The following is a 27,084-nucleotide window of genomic DNA, read 5'->3' on the forward strand; positions in this document are numbered from 1 at the left end:
TTTCCAGAAAGGGCAGCCCTGATTCACCCTGACTTCAGGGTGGCAGCATCTGGTTGCAGGATATTCTGTGGCCTGGAGGAGGAAGAGAGAAAGGAGGAAGGTCCCTAAGGCGGAGTCCTAGGGTGGAAGCAAGTTCATTTTGAATGAAGTTGCAGTGGGCTAGGACCAATGCACTGGGCAGGCTGGAGCATTCCCTAGCAGGACCTCCCAAGAATCAGACTAGGAGTGGGAGAAAGAATCAGGACTCAGAGGGAAGAAGGCAAACCACCCGGCAGGATAGGGGTGAGGTAGGGAAAGAGGGAGAAAGAAAAAAAAACAAAAAAAAACAGGGAGACAAAGACACTGAAGGATGCAGGTGAGAAAAAGAAAAAGAGACAGAAACACTGCCTGGCCTGGCAGAGACTGCAAAGGGACCTGCACACCCACAGAACCCTCCCTGCCACGGGGACCTGCGCCCCTTCCCGCGAGGACAGAGGCCTCTCCCAGGAGGTTGAGCAATATGATCCCGTCTGGGTTGACCTACTCTTGTCATAACCTACTTCCGCTTCCACATCTCTACCACCCCAAGGATCCAGGTGCCCAACCCAGCTGGTACTAAGCACTTTTCCCATTAATACCACCAGCTCTTGGCTAAGTCCTGAGAACATGGTCTTGTTTCTTTTCCACCCATCTCCATCTTTCCAGTGTTCTTCATATCACCCCATGTGCCTTGCCTCTCTCCCCATCCCTCCTTCTCACCAGATGAGCAGTCCCTTGAGGGCCAAGCCCAGATCCGACTCATCTCTGTGTTCCCCGCATCACCCTGTTCAGGAGTGGGCTCATGGGAGGCCTCAGGAGACGTTAATTGGGTGAGTGAATGTCTTTCTCCATATCCTTGTTAGTAGTGAGCTCCTACTCATCCTTCACAACCCAACCTAAATGCCCCCTCCTCCAGGAAGCCTTCTCTGATTCCTCCAGGCAGAGTACATCTTTTCCACACTGGGCACTTCCACCCTGGCCCTTCTACTTTCTGTTGGTGTAAGACTGATTATCAAACTGGGTCTGGGCTCCCTCGAATGTGTATACTTCATCATGATGTAGTGGTTTGGAGCATGGACTCTGGAACTGGACCATTTGGGTCCAAACCTCAGTGATGGTAATTGTTAAGTGTGTGATCTTAGGCAAGTCACTGAACCTCTCTCAGTTGCTCCATCTACTAAGTAGCAATAATAACTGGGGTTGTGGGAGGATTAACACATATGAAGCACAACAGTGGTAGGCATTCAAAAAACATGCCTGTCCCCTTTCTACAGAGCCCTGCGCTGCCTCCATCACGACTGCAGTTGCCTTTATTCTCTGCAGGCTGGGAGGTCCTTGAGACCAGAGACTGAATACCTACTATGTGCTAAGTGCCATACTAACTGCTTTATAGAATATTTTGATAGCTAGCTTTTTTTTTGACTATTTACTCTTTGCTGGCAGTTGGGTCAACATTTCACATATGTTTTCTCACTACATTCTCGCAAGAGTCTAACCAATCTCTATTTCACAGTGGAGATAGCTGAGGTAGAGACAGCACTCAAGAATTTTGCTCAAGTCACACAGTCAGTGAGTTACAGAAATATATTTCTTTCTCTACCTGGTGAACTCCTACTTATCCTTTAAAACCCCATGCATATGTCCCCTCATCTGAGAAGCCTTCCCTGATTCCTTCAGAAGGAGTCTTCAGGCCCTCTTGGGAAACCCTGGGCCTTCTTCTGTTACAGCATTGGTCATTTTATGTTATTTGTTTATTTGGTGATGTGTTGAGTGCCTTCTATGTGTCAGGCATCAGACAATCACAGTGAATAAATCAGAGTCCCTGCCCGAATTGACTGGGTGAGGGGAAGGAGACAGACCATTATGGAGTAAACAGATACTGAGATCATTTTTGCTATAACAAGTGCTGCAAAAGAAATAAACGATGGATTAGTGACCAGTGTAGAAGAGTACAGTGGGGAGAAGCTTTCAGCCAGGGAGATCCTGGAAGGCCTGCTTGAGGAAGTGACTTTGAATAGGGACCTGAATGACAGGAATGTAAGGCTTGCCTGTCTCCTGGACCAGACTAGCAGCTCCTTGAGGGTAGAGCCTAGTCTGATTCACCTCCAGGACCTGGCATGGCACACAGCTCAATAGACACTTATGATGTGACTAAACGAATGGGTGAATTGCCTTTAAAAATGAATTGAGTTTTTGAGTTCCCACCTACTGTGCTCTGATTCTTGCATAATAAGCTCAGCTGATATGCTTCATTGGCGTTTCCTGGGTGTACTAATAGGGGTGGGGAAACAGTGGAAGAGAGCTGTGTAGACTCTGCTCAAACGCTGTACCCCAATCTTCCATGGGCTCTGTTGGGGGGGCAGGGACCTTTTGGTCACCACTGGGTTCCCAGCATGCAGTAGTGAGCCTGCCATACAACTGGTGCTCAATAAATTGATGTTGGAAAGAGAAAACAAAATAACCAGTGCAGGTCAGAAAATTTCTATCGTGCACGTGTTCCGCTTGCGTTGCCACTCTAAAGTCCAGGCTCAGTGGAGGAGACACCCAGACTTCTGTTAGCTTTGCTTGGATTCTGTGTATAATAGCCCCTGTTCTGTGTGCTCAGTTATGTCCAACTCCCTGTGGCCCCATGGACTGTAGTGCGCCAGGCTCCTCTGTCTGTGGGATTTCCCAGGCAAGAATATTGGAGTGGGTTGCCATCTCCTCCTCCAGGGGATCTTCCTGCTTTGGCAGGTGGATTCTTTGCCACTAGTGCCACCAGGGAAGTCCCATTTAGCCCCTAGCATGGGAATATTTACACTGTAACAGTTTCAGGGAGAGGACAAGAAACCCTTCGTCCCAAATTTTCAGGGCAAAAAGCTCAAAGCCAGTTTAGGTGAGGGGAGGGGATGGAGTTGGAGTGTCTGGTTGTCAGGTGGGCCAATGAGAATGGAGATGTGCTAGAGATGGAATTGGATGGGGATGGATCTAGCCAAGAAACCAAAACATTTCCCTTAAATGTCAGAGGGTTTCTTTGCGTAAACTTAGCAACTGAGGTAGGGAGAGGTCCTCTCATCTTAGAGGCTAAGATGCCTGTAATTGAGGTCCCTTGAGTTTCGGTGGCCCTAGCCAGGCATGGAAGGTACCAGATGACTCAGAGACAGCCCAGTTCCTGGGACAGGAGGAACAGGTGTTGGGTGGACCCCAACATGGGAAACAGTGGGAGGGAAGAAGGAAGTGGTTAAGAGGTGCCCTACAGAACTTGACAGGAAGAAAGAAATGCGATTCTCCCATCATTCCTGATGGACGGGGCTGGGAATGCAAAGGGTGGTTAGGATTAGAGGCTACCCCTGCGCTTTTCTCCCCAGGTCACAAAAATCACACACATGCCCACCAGGACCTGGGGCCATTTAGTCAGAGTTCACCACCCACCATGTTAATACTTGACGTGGCAATTTCCATGACAATCTACACACACATGTTATAGTCTCCTCGTGACATGTTTTATGAGGTAAGCACTTCATTGTTCCGGCTTTCCAAGTGAGGCTAAACTGAGGCTCAGAGAAGGTACTTGGCTTGCCCAAGGTCACACAGCAGGCAGCGGTGAAGAAGGCCAGGTCAGGTGATGGATAACTTCTCTCAGAGACTAGTGACTACCAGCTTCATTTCTCGTGAACAAAACTTGGCGACCGCTTTCTGCATCTCAGCTTCAGCATGGGCAAAGAGCAGCATTGGGCAAGGGGTGTGAGGAAAGAGGGGAGATGTTAGCAGGTGTGCATGGGCGGCAGAAATTTGAGTGGGGCGGGGGAGAGCCCAGCCCAGCTGGAGGAAGGAGGGGAAGTTGGAGGAAGAGGGCAGGTGGAGAGGGGGTTGCGGGGCAGCTCCTGCGTCAGTTGGAGCGGATGGTCTTCTCTATCCAAGAGCGGTACTTGCAGATCTGAGTGTAGACGGCTGGATGCTGGGCCGAGCCGCAGGGGTAAACGCCCCATGAAAGGATGCCCTGCAGGGTCTCGTCACAGACCAGAGGGCCACCAGAGTCACTCTGGGAGTGGGAGGAAGGAGAGATCAAATAAATTCACCAACGGAAAGGCTGCCACTTGGGGGTCTCGGGTACTGATGAGAAAGGGAGGGGTCGGGTAGGCCTTGGGATAAAGCTGAGGTTGGGGTCGGGTTGAGGTGGGATGGGGTGAGGATGAAGCTGGAGATAGGATGGCGCTGAGACTGTCATTCATGGTAGGTGAGGGATGGAGCAGGCTCTAGAGATAAGGATGCGGTCGCGCTTTAGGAGGGCTTCCCCGGTGGCACTGCTGGTAAAGAACCCGCCTGCCAATGCGGGAGACGTAAGAGGTGTGGGTTCGATCCCTGGGTTGGGAAGATCCCCTGGAGGAGGGCATGGCAACCCACTCTGGTATGAGAATCCCATGGACAGAGGAGCCAGGCAGGCTACAGACCACAGGGTTGCAAAGAGACAGACACGACTGAAGCCACTTGGCACGTGGGCGTTTAGGAATGGCTTGAGGATGGGGATGTGGTTTAGGATGGGGTAGGAAGGGGTTGGGAGAAGAAAATGGCAACTGGCTCCGATATTCTTGCCTCGGAAATTGTGTGGACAGAGGAGCCTGGAGAGCTACGGCCCATGGGGTCGCACAGAGTCAGACACGACTGAGCAACGCACACAGGATGGGGAGATGGGCTTGGGAGTGGAGTTGGAGACAGGGTTGGGCGTGAGAAGGAAGCAGAAAGGAAGGGCATAAGGAAGTAGAGTTGAACAGGGGTTGATGCTGGGGGTAGAAGCGGGATAGTGCTGGACAGTGGGGAGGAAACTGGGCTGGGAGTCGGGGGTGTCTGTTTTCCCATAGCCTCCCTGTCCTGCTCCCACCAGTCAGAGATCCCCCCTGGCCAGTCTGTACCTGGCAGGGGTCCTGGCCCTGATCCAGGCCTGCACACATCATGTTGCTGGTGATCACGCCGGGATAGAAGACTTCACACTCCTTAGGGCTCAGGATAGTGACCCTGGAGCAACTCAGGCCCTTGTTGTACTTCACTGGTGGGAGAAAGCATCGAGTAACCCTGGGCCCCGGTCCCCCAACCCCCCAGGCCCCAGGAGTCCCGACACCCAGACCATGCCCCTCCCAGGCCCCAGGCTCCCAACCTCTTCTCCGTCGAGGAGTTCCGGTCCCTCATACTCCTTCCCCGAGATCCAGGCCCCACCCCGGGACCCCTGGCTCTTGCCTCTCCGGGAGGATGTTGTGGCCCAGCCAGCGATCTGGCACTGATCCCCAGGCTGCGTGCAGCGGAAGGGCAGGCGCAGGGGCCGCACTCGAGGCCCCGGCACCACGGGCCTGCCGAGCTTCAGCAGCATGAGGTCGTGCTCGTCCGTGCGCCTCGGCAGGATGGGGCCCGAGCCCTGCTGGTACTTGGGGTGGACGATAGGACGAGAGGTCCGGCGCAGCTGTTCGCCCTGCAGCAGCAGCAGGTGGTCATCCCCGACTCGAGCCCACAGGGGCCTGGGGAGGGAAGAGCCATAGAGGAGGCCAAACGTTCATCGGGACTGAACCCCGAGTCCCTGGGAAGGAGGGTTCAGGCATGGGGTCGGGTGGACTCGGGTCCTGGCAAGGGAGGGGGCTGGGGTTGGGACTCCAGGGTCTGAGGGAGAAGGCGCTGGAGGCCTAGATTCCTGGGTCTGATGGTGGAGGGGGCTGGGACTCCTAGGTTTGAGGAAGCAGTGTGTAGGGGAGAAGGGAGCTGCAGACCTGAGGTGGGGGCATGGGGAGGTGTGATCACAGGTTTGGGTCCCTAAGTTCTGCAGGATTTGAGGGCAGAGGGTCTCCAGGGGTAAACCTACTCTTTTTTTCCTCCTTCAGTGAGGACTCACAAGGTGAACAACTTCTTTTAGTTTTAAAGTCCTAATCACACTAGACCCCAACTTCTGTCTGTTGCACACAACTGTCTACACCTAAATGGAAAACCCTGATGTTGGAAAAGATTTGAGGACAGGAGGAGAAAGGGGCAACAGAGGATGAGATGGTTGGATGGCACCATCAACTCAATGGACACGAGTTTGAGCAAACTCCAGGAAATAGCGAAGAACAGGGAAGCCTGGTATGCTGCAGTCCACGGGGTCACAGAGTCCGACATGACTTAGCAATTGAACAACAAAAACAAGACAAATGGAACCCTAAGAGGTTCCGCTAGGCAGTGACTCTGGATGGGCCTAGAAACGCTGAGGAAGACCACACTGCCCCCTCGTGGCCTCAGCACAACCCCACCTCTCCTCGTGCAGGAAGCCCTCGAGGACTGCCCCCACGTGGAGCTGGCAGGTCCATACCATCACGTGCTCCCGCCCTCTCGCTCGGTCCCCAGGGCCTGTCTCCCCAGCCCCTCCATAGCGCCCCAGAGGAGCTCCCCCTACTTATTGTTCCCGCAGTGTGCAGCGGTGAGCACCCAACTCCTGTCCACCAGGACGCCGGCGCAGTGGAACGAAAGGCCGTTGAAGAGGGACACCTGCCAGGGCTGCGAGCCGTGAGCGCACGGGGCGCCGGAGGCCACGAAGTTGGAGCTTGTGTCGTTTGCGGGGAGAAGCAGAGCCTCCGAGACTGGAGAAAGAAAGCAGGTGGGGGTCAGAGCAGGCAGGACAGGATGGCAAGCACTGGGTTTGGGATCCGAGTGGGGCCATAGGACGGAGCTTTTTGGAGGGTGGTGGGCACAGCCTGAACCCGACGGTGTGTGTGGGAATTGGGGGTCCCGAGGCAACCTAATGGAAGTGGGCGGGGAACGGCGTGAGAGGGGAAAGGAGGCCTAAGGGGCTTCCCCTGGTGGCTCAGACAGAAACGAATCTGCCTGCAAGGCCGGAGACTCGCGTTCGGTCCCTGGGTCGGGAAAATCCCCCGGAGGACTCAATGGCAACCCAGTCCAGGATTCATGCCTGGGAAATCCCGTGGACAGAGGAGCCTGGCGGGCTACAGTGCCTGATGAGTGAGCGACTGACACTTTCACTTTCACTTGCAAGGAGACCCAAGAGGCTGATTCTGGAGGAGCGAGGACTGAACCGAGTACTGGAAGGTCAGGAATACAAGGGAGGAGGCGGGGGTGTGGGGGCGTGGCGAAGGGCGGGGATAGAACCCCGGGCTGGGCGGGTGACAGTTAGGGCTGGGAATAACGCTACTGCGTTAGCAGAAGGGGAGAGGGCAAAGGCCTGGGATAGGGACCCCCCCCCCCGCCCCCGCCCCCGCCCCCGTGGGTCCGGTGACTGAGACTCCACACTCCCAATGCACAGGGCGTAGGAGTTCAATCTCTGGAGGGAACTAGATTCCACAGGCTTCAACGAAGAGTTGGCCGGCAGCGACTGAAGATCCCACACGTCGAAGCTAAAAAGATGCCCCAACTAAAAGTTGCAGCTGTGTGCTGCAACTAAGACCCGGCGCAGCCAAATAAATAAATACATGTTTTAAAAAAAGAAAAGACTTGGGATTAAAATAGGGCAGAGTAAGAAGGGGCGGGGAAGGGAGAGGCGAGGACAAAGTCGGGGGTGTACTGATCCTAGCGGAGTGAAGAGGGCTGGGATAGCTAGGGCGGAGTTAGAAGAGAGGCGGGTCTGACTTGGGGCCGGCCTTTCCGAACCGGTGGGTGAGGGCTGGGGGTCCCAAGGGGAGGAGAAGTGAGCGGCAGGCTTGGTAACAACAGCCCATTCTCCCATCGCCTCCCCTTCCCCGGCCCGCCGCCCGCCCCGTTCCCCGCCTCACCCCAGAATTGCGCCATCAGTAGCGGCAGCAGCAGCAGCTTCCCCAGGCCGCCCTGAGCGCCGGAGGCGGCGGAGAGGTGGAGATGCGGAGGTCTCATGGCCAGGACCTATGCTGGGGAGGAGCAGCGACGGGGGCAGTTCAAAACACTTGCCGGGCCCGAGACCCCCACCTTGCCTGCCCGTCCGCGCATCCTGGACCACCCCAACCGCTGGGGACCCGTTTAACCTGTGGCCGGCTGGCGCAGGGGTGGGTAGCCTGGCAATTCGGGCCTGAACCGTCAGTGATGGGCGCAATTACCCTAATGACGCCCCTCTGGCGTCCTCCCGCACTCCCCTTCCCACGCCCGAGGGCAGCGCCCTCCCGGCCCGGGCTGGCCGGGGTGCCAGCCTCTGGGCGCTTCAGGTTCCTGTCCTCCTTCATATAAATGGGCTGGAGCTTCGAGGCTCAGAGGATAAAGAGGATAAAGAAGCTGAGTCTTCAACAAGTCTCCTACCCGCCACCCGAAGGTGCCCACCTGGGCTCTGGCGACCCACCCGCACCAAGGTGAGGAGCGTGCCGCTCACCTGGGAGCCGTCGAGGGGAGAGGGGAAGACGTGCCTCAGCCCTGCCGTGTGGGCCGCTGGACTCCTCTGCCAAGGGACCCCTGGGCAGGCCTCCCCTTTTAACCCCGAAGAGCCTGTTTCCCCACCCTCCCCCCAGGGAGGTACCCGCTCCCTTTCCCTCTCCCTAATTATGCCGTGGGTGAGGCTGGGCCCCAGATTCCTGCTCTGGGAGGGGCCAGGAATACAGGCTTCTCCCAGTGCCTGAAACACCCTTTCTGAACTTGGATTTCGTGGGATTTCCCCAGGTCCAGTGTTTCCAGAAGCCTTCTTAGGTGAGGAGAGAGGGGGGGCCACATCCCCAGGAGTTTCCCGGGGGTCACCGGCATAGTGTTGGAGACGGATGACTGTAAGCAGAGAGAGGGGGAAATAAATAAACAGGGGAATGCATACCTATAGTGACGTAATGGGAAAAGCCGGAGTGCTAACCTGAAAAGTGGGAAGGAGAGAGAGAAGACAGACTGAAGGAAAAAGAGTGGGAGCAAGAGACACACACACAAGGAAAAGAAAACACAGAGAGGCAGGTGCAGACACAGAGGGATGCTCTGTGCTCGGGTGCGCATCCGTCCACAGCCAGAGCAGTCTTTGTGTGTCCCGGCCCCTGTGTGTAGGGGGAGGTTCCGCATCCCGTGCGGTCACTTCCCGTCCTTCCTGCCACCTGTGGGTCTCCAGGTGACACACGAGCCCGTGAGTCACAGGAGGCCGAAAGCGGCAAGGGGCATCGCACGGCACTTCAGCCAACTCCCTCATTTCGGGTGAGGAGTGGGAGGCTCAGAGAGGGCAGTGACTCACAGGAGGTCACACAGCAAGGTCCACGTAACCACCCAGAGGCCCCAGTTCCAGCTCTGGGCTCTTACTCATGCCAACTACCTCCCCTGCCAGCTGAGCAGAATGTGAGGAGAGATCTAGTTCTGGACTGTTTGTGACGCATCTTCTCCAGCAAGAAGTGGGTTAATTCCAGAGGTTTGTCTGGCTCTTGTGCCATCCAATTGAACTTTCGGCTGTGATGAAGAGGCTCCGTATTTGCTATCCAAGGTGGTAGCCACCAGCCGCAGGTGGCTACAGGGGTTTTGACATGTGACGAGTATGACTCAAGGATTACATTTCTGATTTTAGGCTATTTAAATTTAATTTTAAATAGCCACATGTGTCTAGTGGCTATTGTATTGACCTGCACAGGTCCTGATGAACTACCTATTATGAAGGTTGGAAAGAAAACAATGATCCCTTCCTTTTACTGGGTCTCAGCTATGTGCAGGCTGACTGACGTAGTGTGCATACTTCTGTGTGCATGATTTTACAGATAAGGAAAGGAGTCTTCATCAAGGCAGTTTTGTTAAGAAATGATCCCTTGCTCCTCTTACTTGCTGGCTGTGTGACTGTGAATAGGCAACTTCCTATCTCTGTGCCTTAGTTTTCCTCATCTGCAAAATGGGTGTAATAATAACAGCACCAACCTCATATGGTTTTGTGAAGATTGTGTTGGTCAACATATTTAAAAGCCCTGGGACCAGGGTCACTGGCACACAGGGAACATTCAAAAGATTCATTTGTTTAGTAAATATTTATTGAAACCTTAGTGTGTGCCAGGAATTGGGTTTGCAGCTGGAGGTACAACAGTGAACCAGACAGCTATTTTCACTTCCAGAGTCACAAGTTAGAATGATGTAGGAATAGAACCCAAGTCTCCCAATCCAGACCTCACATTGATTACCAAGTTAACAGCATCTCTTGTGGTCAAGAAGCGCCCCCCACCCCCACCAAAGTACATGAAGGGGGTCCTGGCTCAGGCTTCCTTATTAACAGAATGAACAGGAAACCACAGCCCCAAGTAGGGATTAGGGGATTGGGCTGTGATCAGCCGGTCCTAGCTAATTGTTCTCCATGGTCTTCTGGATCCAGTCCACATATTTGCAGACCTTTGTGTAAACACCAGGCTTTTTGGAGACAGCACATGGATCCTGGCCCCAGGAGATGATGCCTTGAAGAGACCCGTTACAGACCAGAGGGCCCCCAGAGTCACCCTGGAGATGGGGAAAAGAGAACCAGTTAGAGAGGAGGCGAGAGGGGAAAGTGTTCATGGTCTTTGAGAGGAGGTGGGGATGGTGTTGGAAGAGAGGTAGAGATTGAAGATGGGATTGGCTGTGGGATTGAGGATGAGGTTAGAGTTATAGGTGAGAACAAAGATAGTACAGAAAACTGATTGGGGGGACTTCCTTGGTGGTCCAGTGGATAAGAATGGGCCTTCCAATGTAGGGGACTTGGGTTCAATCTCTGGTCAGGAAACTAAAATCCCACATGCAGTTAAGCCTGCGGTCCACAACTAGAGAAAGAATGATCTGTGGATGGTTGGGATTGGAAATAGGGATGGGGATGGGAGTGGAGCTGGGGATTGTGTTTAGGGTAGAAATGGGAACCAGGAGTGGAGTGGGATTGGGGGGTTGCCGGGGAAAGTTGGGGAATGAGGTTCTGGTTGCTGATGAAGATGCAACTGAGGTGGGAGTTGGCAATGGGAATGCGGTCAGAGACCCAGGCCCTGCCCTCTGACCTGGCAGGAGTCTTTGCCCTCTTTGCGGACACTGGCACACACCATGGTGTCTGTGATGTTGCCAGGGTAGGCGTCCTCACACTCCCCGTGCTTGATGATGGTGACGTTGGCACACCGCAAGGAACGGGGCAGGTGCACTGTAGAGACGACATGAGGGGCAGAGAGAATGAGAACCCCTCGTCCCCTTCCCCAGTCTGCGGGGCTGCCTCTAACCCCAGCAGAGAACCAAGGCCCTTTCTCTGCACCCAGCTCCCATCCTACTTGCTTGCAGCCAACTCACCTCTCTGCTTGTAGCGACAGTAACAGTAATGCCATTAAGTAAAATTCTTTATGCCCGTTGCTCTATAAACATTATCTATTGTGATTATTCTCATCTCATAGAGAAGCCATTCGCCTAAGGACCTACAATTCTGCAGGTCGTGGATCTGAAACTGCACATCCGATCTGCTGAATCCAGGCCCCAAACGTTTGTCTCTGCCCTCCCCAGCCCTTACTTTTCCACTCTTCCTTTCGGCTTATCCCACTATTGACACCCCCGCATGGCTGCCTCTTGTATTACTGCAAGTGCTCTCCTTTGAAGGTTCCTCTGGCTCCCGCTGTCCTTCTGCGATTTCAACCACCGTGCCCCCCCACTCCCCATCACGTTCCCCTCTGGAGCCCCTACACTGGGGGCTGGACATGGTGCCCCAGCCGGAAATGAGGCAGTTGGCCCCAGCGGGAACACAGCATGGTGACACGGTGAGGGGTCGCACGGCCCAGGTGAGGTGGGCCGGGGTCCTCATCTTCACCAGCATGATGTCGTTGCGGTGGTCTCTGTTGGGGAGGCTGTTGTTGAAGTCTGGGTGGGGGAAGGACTCGGTGGCAGTTCGGGTCTGCTCACAGCCTTCCTGCCGCTGGAGGCTGTGCCCTCCCAGGCGAACCACGTATCGGCTGAAGTGGGAGACACGCAGGGGTCAGAGATGGAAGGGGAGGGAGACACAGGAGATGGAGAGAGGCGTGGGGGTGGGGGGGAGGGACGAAGAGAATGAGGAAGCGCAGCTCCACCTCCAACCTCGCCCCCATCGCCCACCACGACCTTATCCTCAGCACGACATCCGACCCCCGAGCCCAGCGCCATCCCGGCTTCCGAAATCCTTCCTCCTCCTCCCACCGTGGATCCCTGACCCCACCGGCCCCACCCGAGCTCCGTCCTCCCTGGCCTCGAGCCCCTCTCCACCCATCTCTCCATCTCCAGCCGCCTCCCCTCCCGGCCCCGCCCCGGCCCCCGCACCCACGGCTTGCGGCAGTGGGCTGCTGTCAGGAGCCATCTGGGGGCGATGAGCGTGGCCCCGCAGAGCAGCCTCGTCTTCTGGAAGAGAGCGGCCTGCCAGGGCTGAGAATGAGGGGGGCACTCGTAGCCCTTGATGATTCTGGTCTCTCCCCCGACGTGCCCTAGAAAGGGGTGGGGAAGCAAAGGAGGGGGCCCAGGCATGAGAGGACTCCCAGAAATGGCGGGAAGAGGATCATAACCCTGGGGACGCACTGTGTGGACAGGCTGGGTATCAGATGAAATCCTTCCATACCAGTTGCTCAGGAGCCACTGTCCTGAGCTCTCTGAGTATCTCCCACACCCCCTCAGCCGCCCCAGCCCCTCCTCTGGGACCCTCTTTGCCCTCTCCCTATTCTAGCTCTAAAGGGAATACACCTTTAGGTGGCAGGGGGCATCCAGGCAGGGCTCATCTACTCTTTCAGATGCCTTGTTATTCTGTATTTTTAATATCCGCTCCATCAGTGTCTACACACAGAGGGCTGGGAATCCTAGAGACTTGGGAGGCCCCTGCCCGTCCCCCCTGCCCCCACTGCTACTGTACCTGTCACCAGAGCAAACATGATTAATTGCAGAGTCATCATGGCCTGGAGCGGGGAGGGCAGGCCCCAGGTTCTTCTGGGGACAAGAGGGACAAGGGGTCAAATCACTTCCTGGGGAGATGGAGGGCTGGTCCACGACCCTCTCACCCCCTCGCCTGCTCCCCCAGGGAGAAACAGCCAGGTTTGCAGAATTCCCTGGTTCTCACAGCACCCCAACCTCCAAATTTTTAAAATAAATCTCTACTATGGAGGGTGGCTTTGCAGGGGCCCAATCCCAGTTGGGGGCTTCTGCAGTAGCTCAGCGGTAAAGAATCCGCCTGCCAATGCAGGAGACCTGGGTTCCATCCCTGGGTGGGGAAGATCCCCTGGAGAAGAAAATGGCAATGCACTCTAGTATTCTTGCCTGAAAAATGCCATGGACAAAGGAGCCTGACGGGCTACGGTCCATGGGGTCGCAAAGAGTCGGACACGACTGAAGCGACTGAGGACACACGCACGTGATCCCAGCTGGAACCTCCAGAAGCTAGGGGAAGGCTTTGCCCAGGGCAAGGGATGGGCTGACCCTGTGTAGTCAGCCATGGGACCTCGGAGGCCCTTCTTGCCCACCTGAGACTTAGGGTCCAGCCAGCTGGAGATGGGGGGATAAAAGGAACCAGGCTCCATTCAGAACCCACCCCAGAGCTATCTGTGGTGTAAGAGGGAGCTCAGCCTGGGACAGCATTCTGACCCCCAACCCTGCTGAACCCCTGCCCCTTGGGAGAACAGCTAGACCACAGGGCAGAGTGGGGCAGGTCACCTGGCCAGGGGGGGTGGGGGTGGAGGGTTGGACTTGGTGATGGAAGCTGGGGTCAGAGGACACTGAGATTGGGGTGGGGGGCAGCCTGCTGGAGATACAGATCAAGGCAGACAGACACAATCCCTCCACCCCGAGAAGGACGGAGCAGGAGGAATGATGCCAGGCGAGGCCTGGCACCCTCAGCAAGGTACCTTCCCTCTGCCCTCCCACCCCACCCCCAGACTCACGGGTGCTGGGGCTGGGGCTCGGGGGGCAGCAGCGTGGCTGAGGCAGCAGGTCTTGGAGCGGGAGGCACCAGGAAGGTGAGCAGGCAGGGCAGCCCAGGGCGGGCCCAGGATGACTGGCCTCCCAGCCCTGCCTCAGCGCCCGGGGGGCAGGGTGTGGGGGCACTCCCCAGCCTGGCCCGGGCCCTTCATGTGTTGCCCACCTGCCACTGTCGTGTCCCCAGGTCTGTCTGCTCTGTGCGTGTGTCCCCTCACACGCCTGCATCCATCTGTCTGCTTCCTTCCCAGTCACTGTGAATCCGCCTTCATCTCTCCCACTTTCCTATAATTCTCTGTGTGTGTGTGATTTTTCTTCCTGATCCTTTCTCTCTCTTTATCCAGTGCTGTTTTTCCCTCCCAGTCCCTGCACATCTCCTGTAATTCTTTCCGTCTTTCTGTGCCTCTCTCTCGTCCCTGCCTCCCTCCATCCCTGTCCTTCCATCTCTCCCCACATCCATGTCTAAATCCCTCTCAGTCCTCCTCCTCTCCCAGTCTGGCTGTGTCTCCTGTCCTTGTTCCTCCCTTCCCACAGCCCCCAAGCCCAGGGGTGGCCCTGGCCCCTTCCTTCACCGTTCCAAGGGGTGGGGGGACTCGGGCATCACACAGGTGGGGCTGCTGCCAGGTGGAGGGGCAGGCAGGAGGGTGGGGGAGGCAGGTTGGGGCCTGTGGGATTCCAGGCCCAGGAGAGGGAAGTCCGCCCTGGGCTGGCACCCCTCCCCATCAGGGCTCCTCCGGGGCTTCACTTCCCTGCCCACCCTTCTCCCAGGGTCCTCGGGAGCCAGCTGTGGCCCTTACTCACTCTGTGACGTAGGTCCGATGACTTCTGGAATCTGAGCCAGCTCAGCTTCCCCCCTGCAAAACTCAAGTGCCGATCCCTACTTCTGCAGGCTTGTTTATTATCACTTAGATCTCCCTCTGTCTTGCCCTCCTCTCTCCCCTAATGAGATGTGAAGCAAGACTAGGGGATAGGCTTGGGTTCTGACAGCAGCCAGCCTTGGCCCCAAATCTGGGCACTGCCTCTTCCTACCACAGTGACGTGGGATGAAGGACTCCACCCGGCTGAGGCTCAGTTTCTTCATCTGTGAGGTGGGGGTGACAGCTCTGCCTCAGGGGGTTGGGATGAAGACTTAAGGAGAGCCGGGTACAGTAGGCATCCAGCAAAATGTTGCCACGGCTGTCCTGATTGCCCCTCTCCCTCTCCCATCTCAAGTGTCCCTTCCATTCACTGGGGAGAAGAAATTCTCTTTCTAACTTCTGGAGAGGTTATGAAGACTGACCCTAAGAGGTGGGCAGAACTGTTTTAAGACTAAGGCTGGGTCCTTTTGCTTTCTAGGGCTACACCCCCTCCTCTAGCATCACAGACATCAAAACAGACCTGCACCCCACATTAAACATAACACATGCTCAACTCCGGGTGAGCCAAGTTGCGATTGGCTTGTGGGAAGAACATTATGTTTTATAGACATTTAATTAAATGGTAGTGAATTTTGATCTTGCAGCTTTCATTTGCTATTTTGGAGCTGACAACCCTGTCCCTTCCCCCCCACCTCCAGCATGCACATACACACACACACACACACACACACACACACACCGCCCCATGTCAGGTCCTTCATGGCCCTTTGAAAAGTTTATAAGCTCTAAACTTATAAGTTCCTCTTGTGGCAGATGGAGAAAAATGGCCTTAATTTCTAATGTAATTTTCTCTAGTGCATTCACGTGAGGCTCCTGAGGGAAAACCCTTAACCTCTCTCATCTTTATTTCAACACCTGTGGGTAAGGTAACTGATGAGCCCTCCCTCTAATCTCAACAAGCAGAGGTTTTCAAATAGACACAGTCTCTCCTCCAGGTTTGTTTATTCCAGACAGTCACACACTTCTTCTGCTTCAACCGTGGGTCTTAGGAGGGCTGGCTGAAGTTGGGAGTTCTGCCAGGAAGAGTCCCAGCTCAAGAAGAGTGGGAGCTAGAGGTGACGATGGAGACGGTGTTGGCGCTCTGCGGGTCAGAGTGGCCCCCAAGCTGAGATATGACGATGCAGACAGCAGGTCAGTTGCTCCTCATGACTGTCTGGATCCAGTCCACGTACTTGCAAATATTGGTGTAGACCCCTGGGATGCCTTCTTGTCCGCAAGGCCCCACGGATCCCCAGGACACCAGACCCTGAAGGACCCCGCCACACACCAGGGGACCTCCGGAGTCTCCCTGGAAGACAAGAGGTGAAGGAGCATGGTGTGAACATGGGGAAACCCTGTTCCAGTTTGCCTCCTGCCCCTTCACCCATTTCTTGGGCCTTGAGGACGGTGGCTCCAAGCCTTATCATCAGAGAAAACAAGCATAGCCAGGTTCCCAGAGGACAACAGGGACTAAATAGAGAACACATTGTCCCTAGGGGCCAATCCCAGGGAAGGAGGGCGGGCCTCTATGCCAGGGTAGAGGGTTCTCTCAGAGACAATGCCTGAGCCCTGACCAATGAGGGAAGAGAGTGCAGGCACCAATGACCAATCCCAGTGGGGGAGGGCGGGACTCCATGCGGGCTCAAGGAACATGGCTGGGGCCCTGACCAATGAGGGAAGTGGACACCGGTACCAGTGACCAATGGTAGAGAAGGAGGACTGGACATCTCAAGAGTCCTCTCAAGGACTCTGGCTGGGACCCTGGCCAGTAGGGAGGGGCAGCCTTCTAGCTGGAGGACCAACAGGACAAGCTAGTGGAATTACAGAATGAGAGAGCCCTCCAGCCCCTCTCTCCTGCTCCATCCAGGAATCGTTCTCACCTGGGCCAGCACCAACAGGAGGATGGATGATATTGGGAAGACTCAGGACTGGAGAGACATGCGGTCACCTGCCTGAGCTCCGAATGTCCGCTACCTTTTGCTCTCCCCCACTTTGTGCCCCACCCCAAATCTCTCCTGCTCTGTACCTGCGCTCCCTGTCTCTGCCCTCCACTCCCTGGGCTCTCTCCCTGGCGCTTTCTGTGCCTCTCCTTTCTGACCTCATCTCTCTCCCCGTCTCCTCTCTCTGACTTGCCCTCTCCGCCCCCCACCCTCACCCCACCCCGTTCTCCCTCCCCTTCCTCCCATCCTGGGTGTTGCCTGCAAGTCGCTCACCTGGCAGGCATCCTCCCCAGCTTCGCCGCCAGCACACACCATGTTGTCAGTGATTCTCCCAGGGAACACTGCCCGGCAGGTGGCATTGGAGACGATGGAGAGGCTGAGGCACTGGAGTCGGTCTGGGAACGGGCCTGGAGATGGAAGATGGATGCTGGAGGATCCCCCAGTGCTTCCCTCATCCTGCACCCCTCTCCCCCAAAGAGGCCACATGGAAAAGCCCGATACAAGTTTATCCTCCACTCCCTCCCTGTGATCTCCAAGACAATCCTCAGGCCTTTAAATTTCAGATGATTTGATTACATAGTGGCTCTTGATTTCAATTCATTGGCCCAGTCCCCCCGACCTTTAGCCTGTGACTCAGATATAGTAACTCCAGACCTGACCTTCTCCTTCAATCCCAGCTACTGTGACTTTTGACCTCCAGTCTTTTAAAATAACCCTTTGAGCCCATCTTGGCCTCATGTCTTCTCTCCGTCTTCTGTGTCTTCACCTTAACCTCTGACCTCGGCTCTGCATCCTCTAAACCACTGGTTCCTACTCCAAAGTGGCCTCTGATCCTAGTTTACTTGACCCCAGACTCCATGACCTCTAACCCTTGGCTCCACACACCAAACCCTATGGCTTCCAGTCCTGGACTAGTGACGCTTGATGGAACCCCAGTTTCCGTCCTCAGATTGCGGCCGACATCTGGGTCCCATGACCTCAACTCCGCAGTGACTGACACCAAAGCCCATGACCCATGACCCCAAGATCCTATTATCTATGCCTTCTGCTCTTGTCTAATGACCCTTGATATCTCTCCACCTCTGATCTCATCCCTGACCCATGACTTCCGACTCCATATTCAACCACTGAAACACTTTGATTCCCAAGGCCCTTGATGCACCATATTCTTAGACCCCAGGGCATGATCCTGATGGGGGACCGTTTATCCATCCTTCCTCTGAGAAGGCAAGACCCTTGACCTCTCACCCTATACCCCCAGCTCTGTCCCTGCTGACCCCAAGACCCCCTTACTCCATGGGTGGTTGGTGGTGCCCCAGCCTGAGATGTGGCACTCGGTGCCAGCTGTTGCACAGGTCGTGGGCAAGGGCAGGGGCTGGACGCTGGTGGTCAGCCGGACAGGGGTGCCCAGTCGCAGAAGCCGGAGGTCATTGTCATGGTTCCCCAGGTTGCCTCGGTAGCTGGGGTGGGTCACCGAGAGGCCACTGCGTCGGATCTGTTCTGTCCAGTCCAGTTTGCTCAGGCTGTGTTCCCCCAGGCGCACCCAGTACCTGCTATGGGGGCACGGCGGGTGGTAGGTGGGCTGTCCCGGTGCTCCCAGCCCCCCTGCCCCTCTCTGCCGCTCTGCACCTTGCTGGCTGTTCTCTCGCTCCTTCATTCCCTTGCCCTCGCTCGCTCTGTCTCTTCCCATCTCTCGGTCTCCATTCACACTGCCATCTCTCCTTCTCCAGCGTTTGTCCTGTGTGTCCTCTCCAAGCCCCTGTGTCACTTTCTGACTCTGATTCTCTTAGCTGGTGATGCCCACAGAGGCAGGGATGTCTGTTAGTCCTGTTCACTGCCCCGGAATGGGGTACCTTCTGCCACCCAGCAGAAGGCCTGGGTCATCACTATTGTCAACTAAATGAAGGGGGAAATAATGAGTAGATTCTGTTTGTCTTGCTGGTGTCCCTCCCTGTCCCCACATCTCTCTGTCTCTCCATCCATATCTGAGAGCGTCAGACTTATAAAGCCCAATCCCCTCATTTTACAGATGGGACCACTGAGGCCCAGAGAGGTACCAGGTGTAGCCTTTGACATTGCACAGAGAGTTTGGGTTAGACATGGGTCCACGGCTCAGACTGGGCCAGGGGACACTAGACTGGTGACACACACCGTGTGGGAAGGAAATGAGCCATGAGGGAATATAGGGGTGGGGTGGGCAGGTTGCAAGGCCCCTGCCCTCCACCCCACAGTTCCCCACCCAGGTCCACCCCAGGCCCATTGTAAGGAAGTCCTACTTCCGGTCTAACCTCAGGCTCTCTTGTTGCAGGACCATCTCCTTACTCCTGTGAGCCCCTCCCCTCCCCATCATGCTCCCTTTGACCACCCGGGGTAGGGAGGCTCCCAGGTGGGGGCTTACCTGCCGCTGCAGTGAGCAGCCGTGAGAACCCACCTGCGGTCAATGAGGACCCCCCCGCAGCGCAGACGGGTGCCCTCAAACAGCCCCACCTGCCAAGGCTGAGAGTGAGGAATGCACTCTGTGCCATTAGTGATCTTCTCTTTGGCCTCGTGGCTGAACCCTGAGGACAGGGACACAGGGCAGAGAGATGGGGGTCAGAGGCTTAGAGACTATGGATCAGATAGAAAGAGGAGTACGCAGCTCTGGTTCACACAAGCCACAGCTGGGAAGTCTGCGTGCCTCAATGAAGGATCCCACATGAGCCACGAAGATCCCACGTGCTGCAACTAAGATCCAATGCGGGCAAATAAATAAATCTGGAAAAAAATAAAGAGGGATACAGAATGGGTAAGAGAAAGGTGAGAGAAAGAAGCAAACAGAGAGACAGCGGGGGCCGGGGGCCGGGTCAAAGGCAGGGAGACACACTGAAACACTCAGAGACACAGAGAGAAAGAGAGAGGCGAGTGATGCTTCAAGACAGAGAGAAATAGAGATTCAGAGAGAGAAAGGACAGAGACGTGGTGACAGGGAGAGACAGAGGGGAGAGGATGGAGGGGAGAGAGAGGCACATGACCCCGGGAGATGGAAATGAATGGAGACATCGACCTGCCAGCCACCCTCCCCTCCTCAGTGCTCGGCATTCTCATGAGGGAGGGACCCACCTTCCCTCTGGGGGACTCACCAACGAAACACAGGAGCAAAAAGATGCTGGCCCTCATGGTGGACCACTTCCAGGTTCTGGGGGGGACGAGATGCAGCATCTCAGAGATGGCAAGGGGACCCTCCCGTTCCCATCCCTTCCACCAGCAACTCCACGAGGAGGGGACGGTCCACACGCCCACCCCCTCAAGGGTCCCCTCCCCACCCTGCCTCCCACCGGTGTCTGCCTGCCTCCTTCTCACCTGGTCTCTTTGCCTGCCGATTCCTCCAGGTGTCTGTTGCGATCAGCCTGTCCGTCTCTCTCTCTCTGCTATCTCTACCCACCCACCAGCTTGTCCTTTCATCTGCCGGCTACCCTGCCAGTCCACGCTCCCGCTGTCCACATGTCATGCTGTCCACCTGTCTCCCTCCTTCTGTCTGTCTGTCCCAGACCAGCGGCTGACACAGCTTTTAACTCTCTTTGTCCCAGCCCATGCTGTTTTTCCGGGTTGAGGGAAGGGGCAAGGAAGTCATGGGGTGGGGCGCCCTCTAATCCCGGGAAAACTCTTCTAGGCTAATGACACTTGACTGAGATTTACAGTTAAATGGAGGGGGGAGGAGGCCCGGATGACTCTGGAGGGAAGACCCAGCCCCTCTCCTTCTCCCCTCCTCTCCAGACCAGCCAGCAGCCACTGACTCACGGCCAACTGGGAGCCGAGTTCTAATCCTGACTCCAGTGACAAGCCTCAGGGAGGGTTGGGGAGGTGGATCCCTGGGACTCAGGGAAGGGTAGAAATGGGAGTCAGGGAAACTGAGGGCAGAGAGAGCCCGAGAAAGAAGAGGTGGAAAGGGAAGAGATTTCAAAATAGGTGAGATAGGAATTTCCAAACCGGGATCTAAGGAAGTCTGGTTCTAACGGAAGTCTTAAAATGCAAACAATTCTTTTCCTGGCTTTCAGAGCACAGGTCTTATGATATCAGGTCGATTTATCAAATTCCATGAAAATTGTTTTGCATGGGTACTTCCACTGAGAAAGAAATGGAATAGGGAACAGAGAGGGAGGATGAAAGAGATTTAGGGCAGAGTCCTTCTCTCTCATTCTCTTTCTGCCATCATCTTTTTTTTTTTCTTAAATAAAATTCACATGACATAAAATCTAGATTTTGGGGATTTCTGTGGTGGTCCAGTCCCCAATGCAGGAGACATGGGTTCGATCCCTGGTCAGGGAGCTAAGATTCCACAATCTTCAGAGAAACTAAGCCCACTATGAAAGATCCCGCGTGCTGGAACTAAGACCCAACATAGCCAAATACATAAATATTTTTTAAAAATCCAGCCTTTGAACCAGTTTAAAGTCTACCATGCAGTGAATTTTCCTGTACTCAGAATGTTTTGCAACCATCACCACCATCTAATTCCAGAATATTTTCATCACCCCCAAAGAACACCCTCTACCTGTTAAGCTGATGCCTATCCACTGATGAGTGGACAAATAAAATGTCTGTCCCTACCATGGCGTTTATGGGTGTTAAGTCACTTCAGTTATGTCTGACTCTTAGCGACCCCATGGACTGTAGCCCACCAGGCTCCTCTGTCCATGGGATTCTCCAGGCAAGAATACTGGAGTGGGTAGCCCTGTCTCCCTCCAGGGGATCTTCCCCACCCAGGGGGTCGAACCTGCATCTCTTGCGTCTCCTGCACTGGCAGGCTGGTTAGCACCACTTGGGAAGCCCACTATATATTCAACTATTAATATTAAAGGAACAAGTACCGATGTTTGCTATCCATGGAGAAGGGCTTCCCTGGTGCCTCAGTCGGTAATGAATCTGCCTGCAGTGCAGGAGACCCAGGTTAGATCCCTCAGTGGGGAAGATGCCCTGGAGAAGGAAATGGCAACCCACTCCAGTATTCTTGCGTGGAAAATCCCATGGACAGAGGAGGCTGGCGGGGGACAGTCCATGCGGTTGCAAAGAGTCGGACACAACATAGAGACTAAACCAGCATCATCCGTGGGTGGAACCTTGATAACACTGTGGAGGGTGAAAGAAGTCAGTCACGAAGGACCACAAACCATACGATCTCGTTTATTTGAAATGCTCAGAAAAGGCAAACTGGTGGAGATGGAAGGAAAGTGGTTCAGTGGTCGCCTGGGGCCACGGGGAGTGGGGATGGGGAGTGAGTGCTTGGTGGTTCTCTTTGACACACAGATTTGCAGCTTGTGACCTCCACATAAAGCCAATTCCTTTCTGTAGCTGGAGGCTCAAAGAGGACAGACCTCCTGCTTTCAAGAAAAGCGCCGAGAGCCTTTGTCACCTCTCCCGGGGAGCCCCCCAGAGCTCTCAAGTCCCCGTGCCTCACACTTTCCTCTTGGGCATCATCATAAGCTCACTATGCAGCCCATTTATAGGGAGAACTCAGGGGTGACGTCCCCGAACACGGAGACCACCATAGGTGAGGAAACTGAGAGGCAACTGAATGAAGCCACTTGCTCACAGCCCCACAGCTGAGAAGAGGCAAAATTGGAGTTAGAGCCCAGGCAGACGGGCTCCAGAACTTGTATTGTTAATCATTTCCCAAGTGTGTGAATGAACAAAAGCATGACTAACTGAAGAAATATACCTGTGAATAGATGAGTGTAGAGATGTTGCTGTGGGTTTCAAAGAAAGAGAGTGAGCTTTTGGAAATGTACAGACAGGGTTGAAACCTCAGTTCATCTCGTGACTCACTGGGGACCATGGGACACTCTCTTGTCTTGTCCTCTATTTGTCCGTCAGACAAATGCGTCTGGGAGGAAGCTAAATGTTTACCCACCACTTCCCCTTGGGGTCAGCAAACAAGGCAACAAAAGATGGATGGGAGGGGAGAAAATAAATTAGGAGTTTGGGATTAACATAAACACATTACTATATATAAAATAGGAAAAAAAACAACCAAACAAGGACTACTGTATAGCACAGGGAACTATATTCAGTATCTTATAATAACCTACAATGGATAAGAATCTGAAAAAGTATATATGAATATATATATATGAAACACTTTGCTGTATACTTCAAACTAACATAACAACGTAAACCACACTTCAAGAAAAAAGTGAAAACAGACATTAAAGATGTTTGCGGGGACTTTCCTGGTGGTCCAGTAGTTAAGAATCCGTCTGCCAATCCAGGGGACATGGGTTCGATCCCTTGCCGGGAAGATCCCACACCCGGGAAGATCCCACATATCTCGGGACAGCTAAGTCCGTGTGCCTGACTACGGAAGCCTGCGGGCCCAATAGCTCAAAGCTCTGCAGCAGCAAGAGAAGCCTCCGCGATGAGAAGCCTGAGCTCTGTAACTAGAGAGTATAACCCAGCTCGCTGCAACTAGAGAAAGCCCACACACAGCAACAACAAAGACCCAGCACAGCCACAAATGAAAAAAATTTCAATAATGATGGATGGGGTATCATGTATTCTAAATGCAGACATGAGTAAGATTGCCCCATCCATTCATTTCTTTTTATAAAGAAGGTTTCAAAGCTGACATGACAGAATCTTTCTGCAGTCTTCAGTTTATCCTTACACTTCTCATTCTATTTCTGTCTCATTGATTCACTCAACAAACATTCCGCGGTTGCCCTGTGTACCTACCTGACCCTCTGCTGGGTGATGCTGGGGTCACAGAGTTTAATCAGAACCCACAGCCCCACACCCCCTCCCAGGTATTGCCCTGTTTTTCTAGCATCCTTCCCAGCAAAACTTCTCCATGGAGATCTACTCACTGTTTGCACCCTACAGCCACAGTCTTTCTTGGGTCTCCAGAGATTTCCATGTTGAGCAATCCAAAGGTCACCTGTCTGTCCCCGTCTTACTCAAGCTTCGGGCAGTGTTCAAAACACGGCCAGCCCCTCCTCTCCCGGCTTCCTTCTGGGACACCGTGCATTTCTGGTTTCCCTCCTACTCCTGACTCTCCTTCCCAGCCTCCCTCATGAATAGGACCTTTTTCCTCCATCAGTGTCAGTACAAACAAGGGTGTTCCCAGGGCTCTGTCCTAAGCCGTGTCCTCTGCACCTGAGTGTGTACAGCTGACAGTCTCACCCATCACCTGGGGCAGGCTGGTTCTCAGGTCTCTCCCCAGCTTTGTTCCTGAGCATCCGACAGCCCTCTGGACAAGCTAGACCTACCTCGCCATCTCTCCCCACCGACCTGTTCTCAGACCCTACATTATCCATCTTTGTGGTTGGCTCCACCATCCCCCCGGTCCCCTGCCCAGACTCTTCTCTCTGGAACCCAGCTTCTTTTCTCTCACTCTCTTCGCAGACCACCGCTTGTAGTTTTTCTGTTTTTGCATTACAGAAAGAACAATGCACAGAAGACAGTGGGCTACAGGACTGCCAGACCCAATCACCACCCGACTACTGGGCTGCCTGATGCCAGCCCATGGCTGTTTTTGAAATAAGGCAAGAGGAAGAAGACAAGATCTTTCCACCTTTGTTCCCCATCACCTACCCCTGACTGCGAGCCCTCCTCTTACAGAATCCCCCACATTCCTCACGGAAGGTGGGGGTGGGAGGGCACAGTTCTTGAGGCACAAGCCTACTTGTTCTCCCGTCCAACAGCTGAGGATTAAAGCCACATTTCTATTCCCTCCGAACTCTGTTATTTTCTTTTCTGACTTTTCGGCAGGGAGAGAAAGGGAAGATTTTGAAGGCATCATCCTCCCCAAAGAGGGCTTCGAACACTTCCTCCTCTGCATCTTTGAAACCTGGCTCCTGAGCTCTGGCCCTCTGCAGCCATGGCCCTCAGGCATGCTCACAGCCCATCTCCCTCTGTGTCCCCCAGGAGCTCTGCGTCTTATCTCAAGGAGGTCCCACCACCTACCGATTAACTAGGCTGAATCCAGACACTGCCCTTCTTACCCCTCCTCACACTGTTCCTCTTGTCTCCGATTCTCTCAAACCCTAACTTGGCCCCAGCTGGCCTTGTTCCCTCCTCCTAGACCCTCACCCAAGCCATCTACCTGGATTCTCAGCCTCTGACTGCCCCTCCCCACCTAGTCCACCACTCAGAAAGCCCTGGAGGGATCTTTCTACATCTAGAGACTTCTCTGGTCCAGCTCACACCCCTCCTGTGGGTTCCTGGTATGCATTTGATTTTCCTCCTGGATTCTGGTCATGGAGGTTTTAAAATTTTTTGGAATTTCCCAAGTGGTAGGGGAAGGAGGCTGAGCGGTGAAGAACTGATGCTTTTGAACTGTGGTACTTTTGAGAGTCCCTTGGACAGCAAGGCGATCAAACCAGTCAATCCTAAAGGAAGTCAACCCTGAATAATCATTGGAAAGATTGATGCTGAAGCTGAAGCTCCAATACTTTGGCCATCTGATGCGAAGAACTGGCTCATTGGAAAAGACCCTGATGCTGGGAAAGATTGAGGGCAGGAAGAGAAGGGGACAACAGAGGATGAGATGGTTGGATGACATCACCGACTCTATAGACATGAATATGAGCAAACTCCAGGGGACAGTGAAGGGAAGGGAAGCCTGCCGTGCTGCAGTCTATGTGTTACAGAGTCAGACACAACTTAGTGACTAAACAGCAACATACATAGAAAAGCAAGAAATTCACTAACTGGGGATATTTGTTTTTCTTTATTTAACAGTAATCTCTTGATGTTCCAACTACCTGGTTTTTGTTGCAAAAACTGCTGTGTATCCTGGCTCCTCCCTTATCTCTTGGAAAGTCCCCTGGAGCTCTCTGAGAGGCTGTCTTCTGGGGTTAAGTCCTCAGTATATTTGTCAAATAAAACTTAATTCTCAGCTTTGAGGTTGTGCGTTTTTTTTTTTTTTCAGTTGACAAGGTGGTGGCCCTAGCTAGGCTCCCACTTACAGTGCCAACTGTGGTCACCCCCTTGGAGGTGGAAATGACCCTTTGGTGCATGTGCAGCATCATGAATCATGGCATCTGAACCAACCCTTGGATGAGGAAGTCCATCCTACTTCTGTGGGAGCGACTACATTATCCTTCATTATCCCTTCCTCCTGGGCTTCCCAGGTGGCGCTGGTGGTAAAGAACCCCGCCTGCCAATGATATAAGAACCCCGCCTGCAGGTGATATAAGAGACTCAGGTTCAATCCCTGGGTTAGGAAGATCCCCTGGTGGAGGGAATGGCAACCCACTCCAGTATTCTTGCCTGGAGAATCCTCAGGGACAGAGGAGCCTGGTGGGCTACAGTCCACAGGGTTGCAACGAGTCGGACACAACTGAAGTGACTTAGCATGAATGCGTGCTTCCCTTCCTCCAAAAAGCCTGACTTGAGTGTCCAACCTCCTCAACCTGCTCACAACCCATCTGCTTCTTTTATCTTAACATTGAATTTGTTAGGATGAAATTGTGGGCTCATATGCCCATTGCTCCCATTCACCTGGTGAGTCCAGCCTAGTCCCTTAAACAAGGCCTCACGTAGACTTCCCCGGTGGTCCAGTGGTTAAGAATCCGCCTGCCAATGCAGGGCACACGAGTTCGATCCCTGGTCTGGGAAGATCCCACATGTGATGGGGCAACTAAGCCCGAGCACATACCTACTGAAGCCTGCGCATCCTTGCGCCCGTGGCCCGCAACAAGAGAAGCCGCCGCAGGGAGAAGCCCGTTCACCACAGCCAGAGAGTAGTCCCCTCCACTCAGCAAAGCTAGAGACAAGCCCGAGCAGCAATGAAGACCAAGTACAGCCAAACAATTAATTAATTTAGCAAAAAGTGAAACCAAACAGGGCCTCACAAGTGGGGCAGTGGCTCAGCTTGGTCTGGACCGGCGTCCTTCCAGACTTGCAGGGGGGCGGGGGTGGCGCAGAGGTGAGTGATGGGTGGTAAGGAATGTCCCTGGGGATGTTCTCAGAGGAGAAATACAGGAAGGTGTCTCCATCAGCCTGGAGGGATTCGACTCACTGCTGGATTGTCTATAGGTCCACATGGCTGTAAAATGGGGGAACTGATATTTCCCCAACTGAGGCCTCAAGAGAAAGATCTGAGAGGGTATTATCTGCTGGACTGATGACAGGAAGTGTGTTCTCTTTTTGCTTTGGTCTCCCTCTTCCCCACCACCCATCTTTTCACCTCCTCTCTCCCTCCACAGGCCTCCAAATTCCTTCTTGCACAGGATCTCATTGTTATTAAAAATCCCCCTGGGGCAGAACAGGAAGGAGCGGGCAAGTGATTACAGAGTCCCTGGGAGATGCCAGGGAGGCAGGCGGTCTGAACAGCCTGCCACCTGGCTAGCCTTCTCGAATTAAAGTCCTGTTGGCAATCGGAGCCTCCTGTTCAGGTATGTCATTATTTTCTGTTCCGCAGGAAGGATTGGGCCGCCGCCTCCCGTTCTCAGATCTGCAGCTGCCACCCAAGGCGACCT

At 54.2% G+C, this 27,084-nt stretch overlaps 3 protein-coding genes across 6 annotated transcripts; all 3 read right to left on the reverse strand.

Annotated features, from left to right (window-relative positions):
• Nucleotides 1–3,478: 3,478 nt before the first annotated feature.
• Nucleotides 3,479–8,508, reverse strand: KLK10 (kallikrein related peptidase 10). Its single transcript, XM_069551385.1, has 6 exons — nt 8,303–8,508; nt 7,740–7,850; nt 6,410–6,593; nt 5,230–5,504; nt 4,908–5,041; nt 3,479–4,039 (listed from the first exon to the last, which is right to left on the reverse strand). The coding sequence occupies exons 2-6, from the start codon at nt 7,834–7,836 to the stop codon at nt 3,887–3,889; spliced, it is 843 nt and encodes a 280-aa protein (XP_069407486.1). The 5' UTR covers nt 7,837–7,850; nt 8,303–8,508; the 3' UTR covers nt 3,479–3,886.
• A 1,690-nt stretch (nt 8,509–10,198) lies between these two features.
• Nucleotides 10,199–12,788, reverse strand: KLK11 (kallikrein related peptidase 11). The gene is made up of 5 exons (XM_069551419.1): nt 12,737–12,788; nt 12,161–12,317; nt 11,551–11,816; nt 10,887–11,023; nt 10,199–10,362 (listed from the first exon to the last, which is right to left on the reverse strand). The coding sequence occupies exons 1-5, from the start codon at nt 12,774–12,776 to the stop codon at nt 10,210–10,212; spliced, it is 753 nt and encodes a 250-aa protein (XP_069407520.1). The 5' UTR covers nt 12,777–12,788; the 3' UTR covers nt 10,199–10,209.
• A 2,747-nt stretch (nt 12,789–15,535) lies between these two features.
• LOC138419140 (kallikrein-12-like) lies at nt 15,536–20,601 on the reverse strand. 4 transcript variants are annotated; one of them, XM_069551403.1, is made up of 6 exons: nt 19,967–20,601; nt 19,747–19,802; nt 19,026–19,185; nt 17,921–18,180; nt 16,901–17,034; nt 15,536–15,996 (listed from the first exon to the last, which is right to left on the reverse strand). In XM_069551403.1, the coding sequence occupies exons 2-6, from the start codon at nt 19,781–19,783 to the stop codon at nt 15,841–15,843; spliced, it is 747 nt and encodes a 248-aa protein (XP_069407504.1). In that variant the 5' UTR covers nt 19,784–19,802; nt 19,967–20,601; the 3' UTR covers nt 15,536–15,840. The 4 variants fall into 4 exon arrangements, with proteins under 4 accessions (XP_069407504.1, XP_069407506.1, XP_069407505.1 ...); XM_069551405.1 differs by having other exon boundaries at nt 17,921–18,177; nt 19,059–19,185; nt 19,967–20,195; XM_069551404.1 differs by having other exon boundaries at nt 19,059–19,185; nt 19,967–20,195.
• Between the last annotated feature and the right edge of the window lie 6,483 nt (nt 20,602–27,084).

Source organism: Ovis canadensis, chromosome 14 (genome assembly GCF_042477335.2).
Source record: "Ovis canadensis isolate MfBH-ARS-UI-01 breed Bighorn chromosome 14, ARS-UI_OviCan_v2, whole genome shotgun sequence".
NCBI lineage: Eukaryota > Metazoa > Chordata > Mammalia > Artiodactyla > Bovidae > Ovis > Ovis canadensis.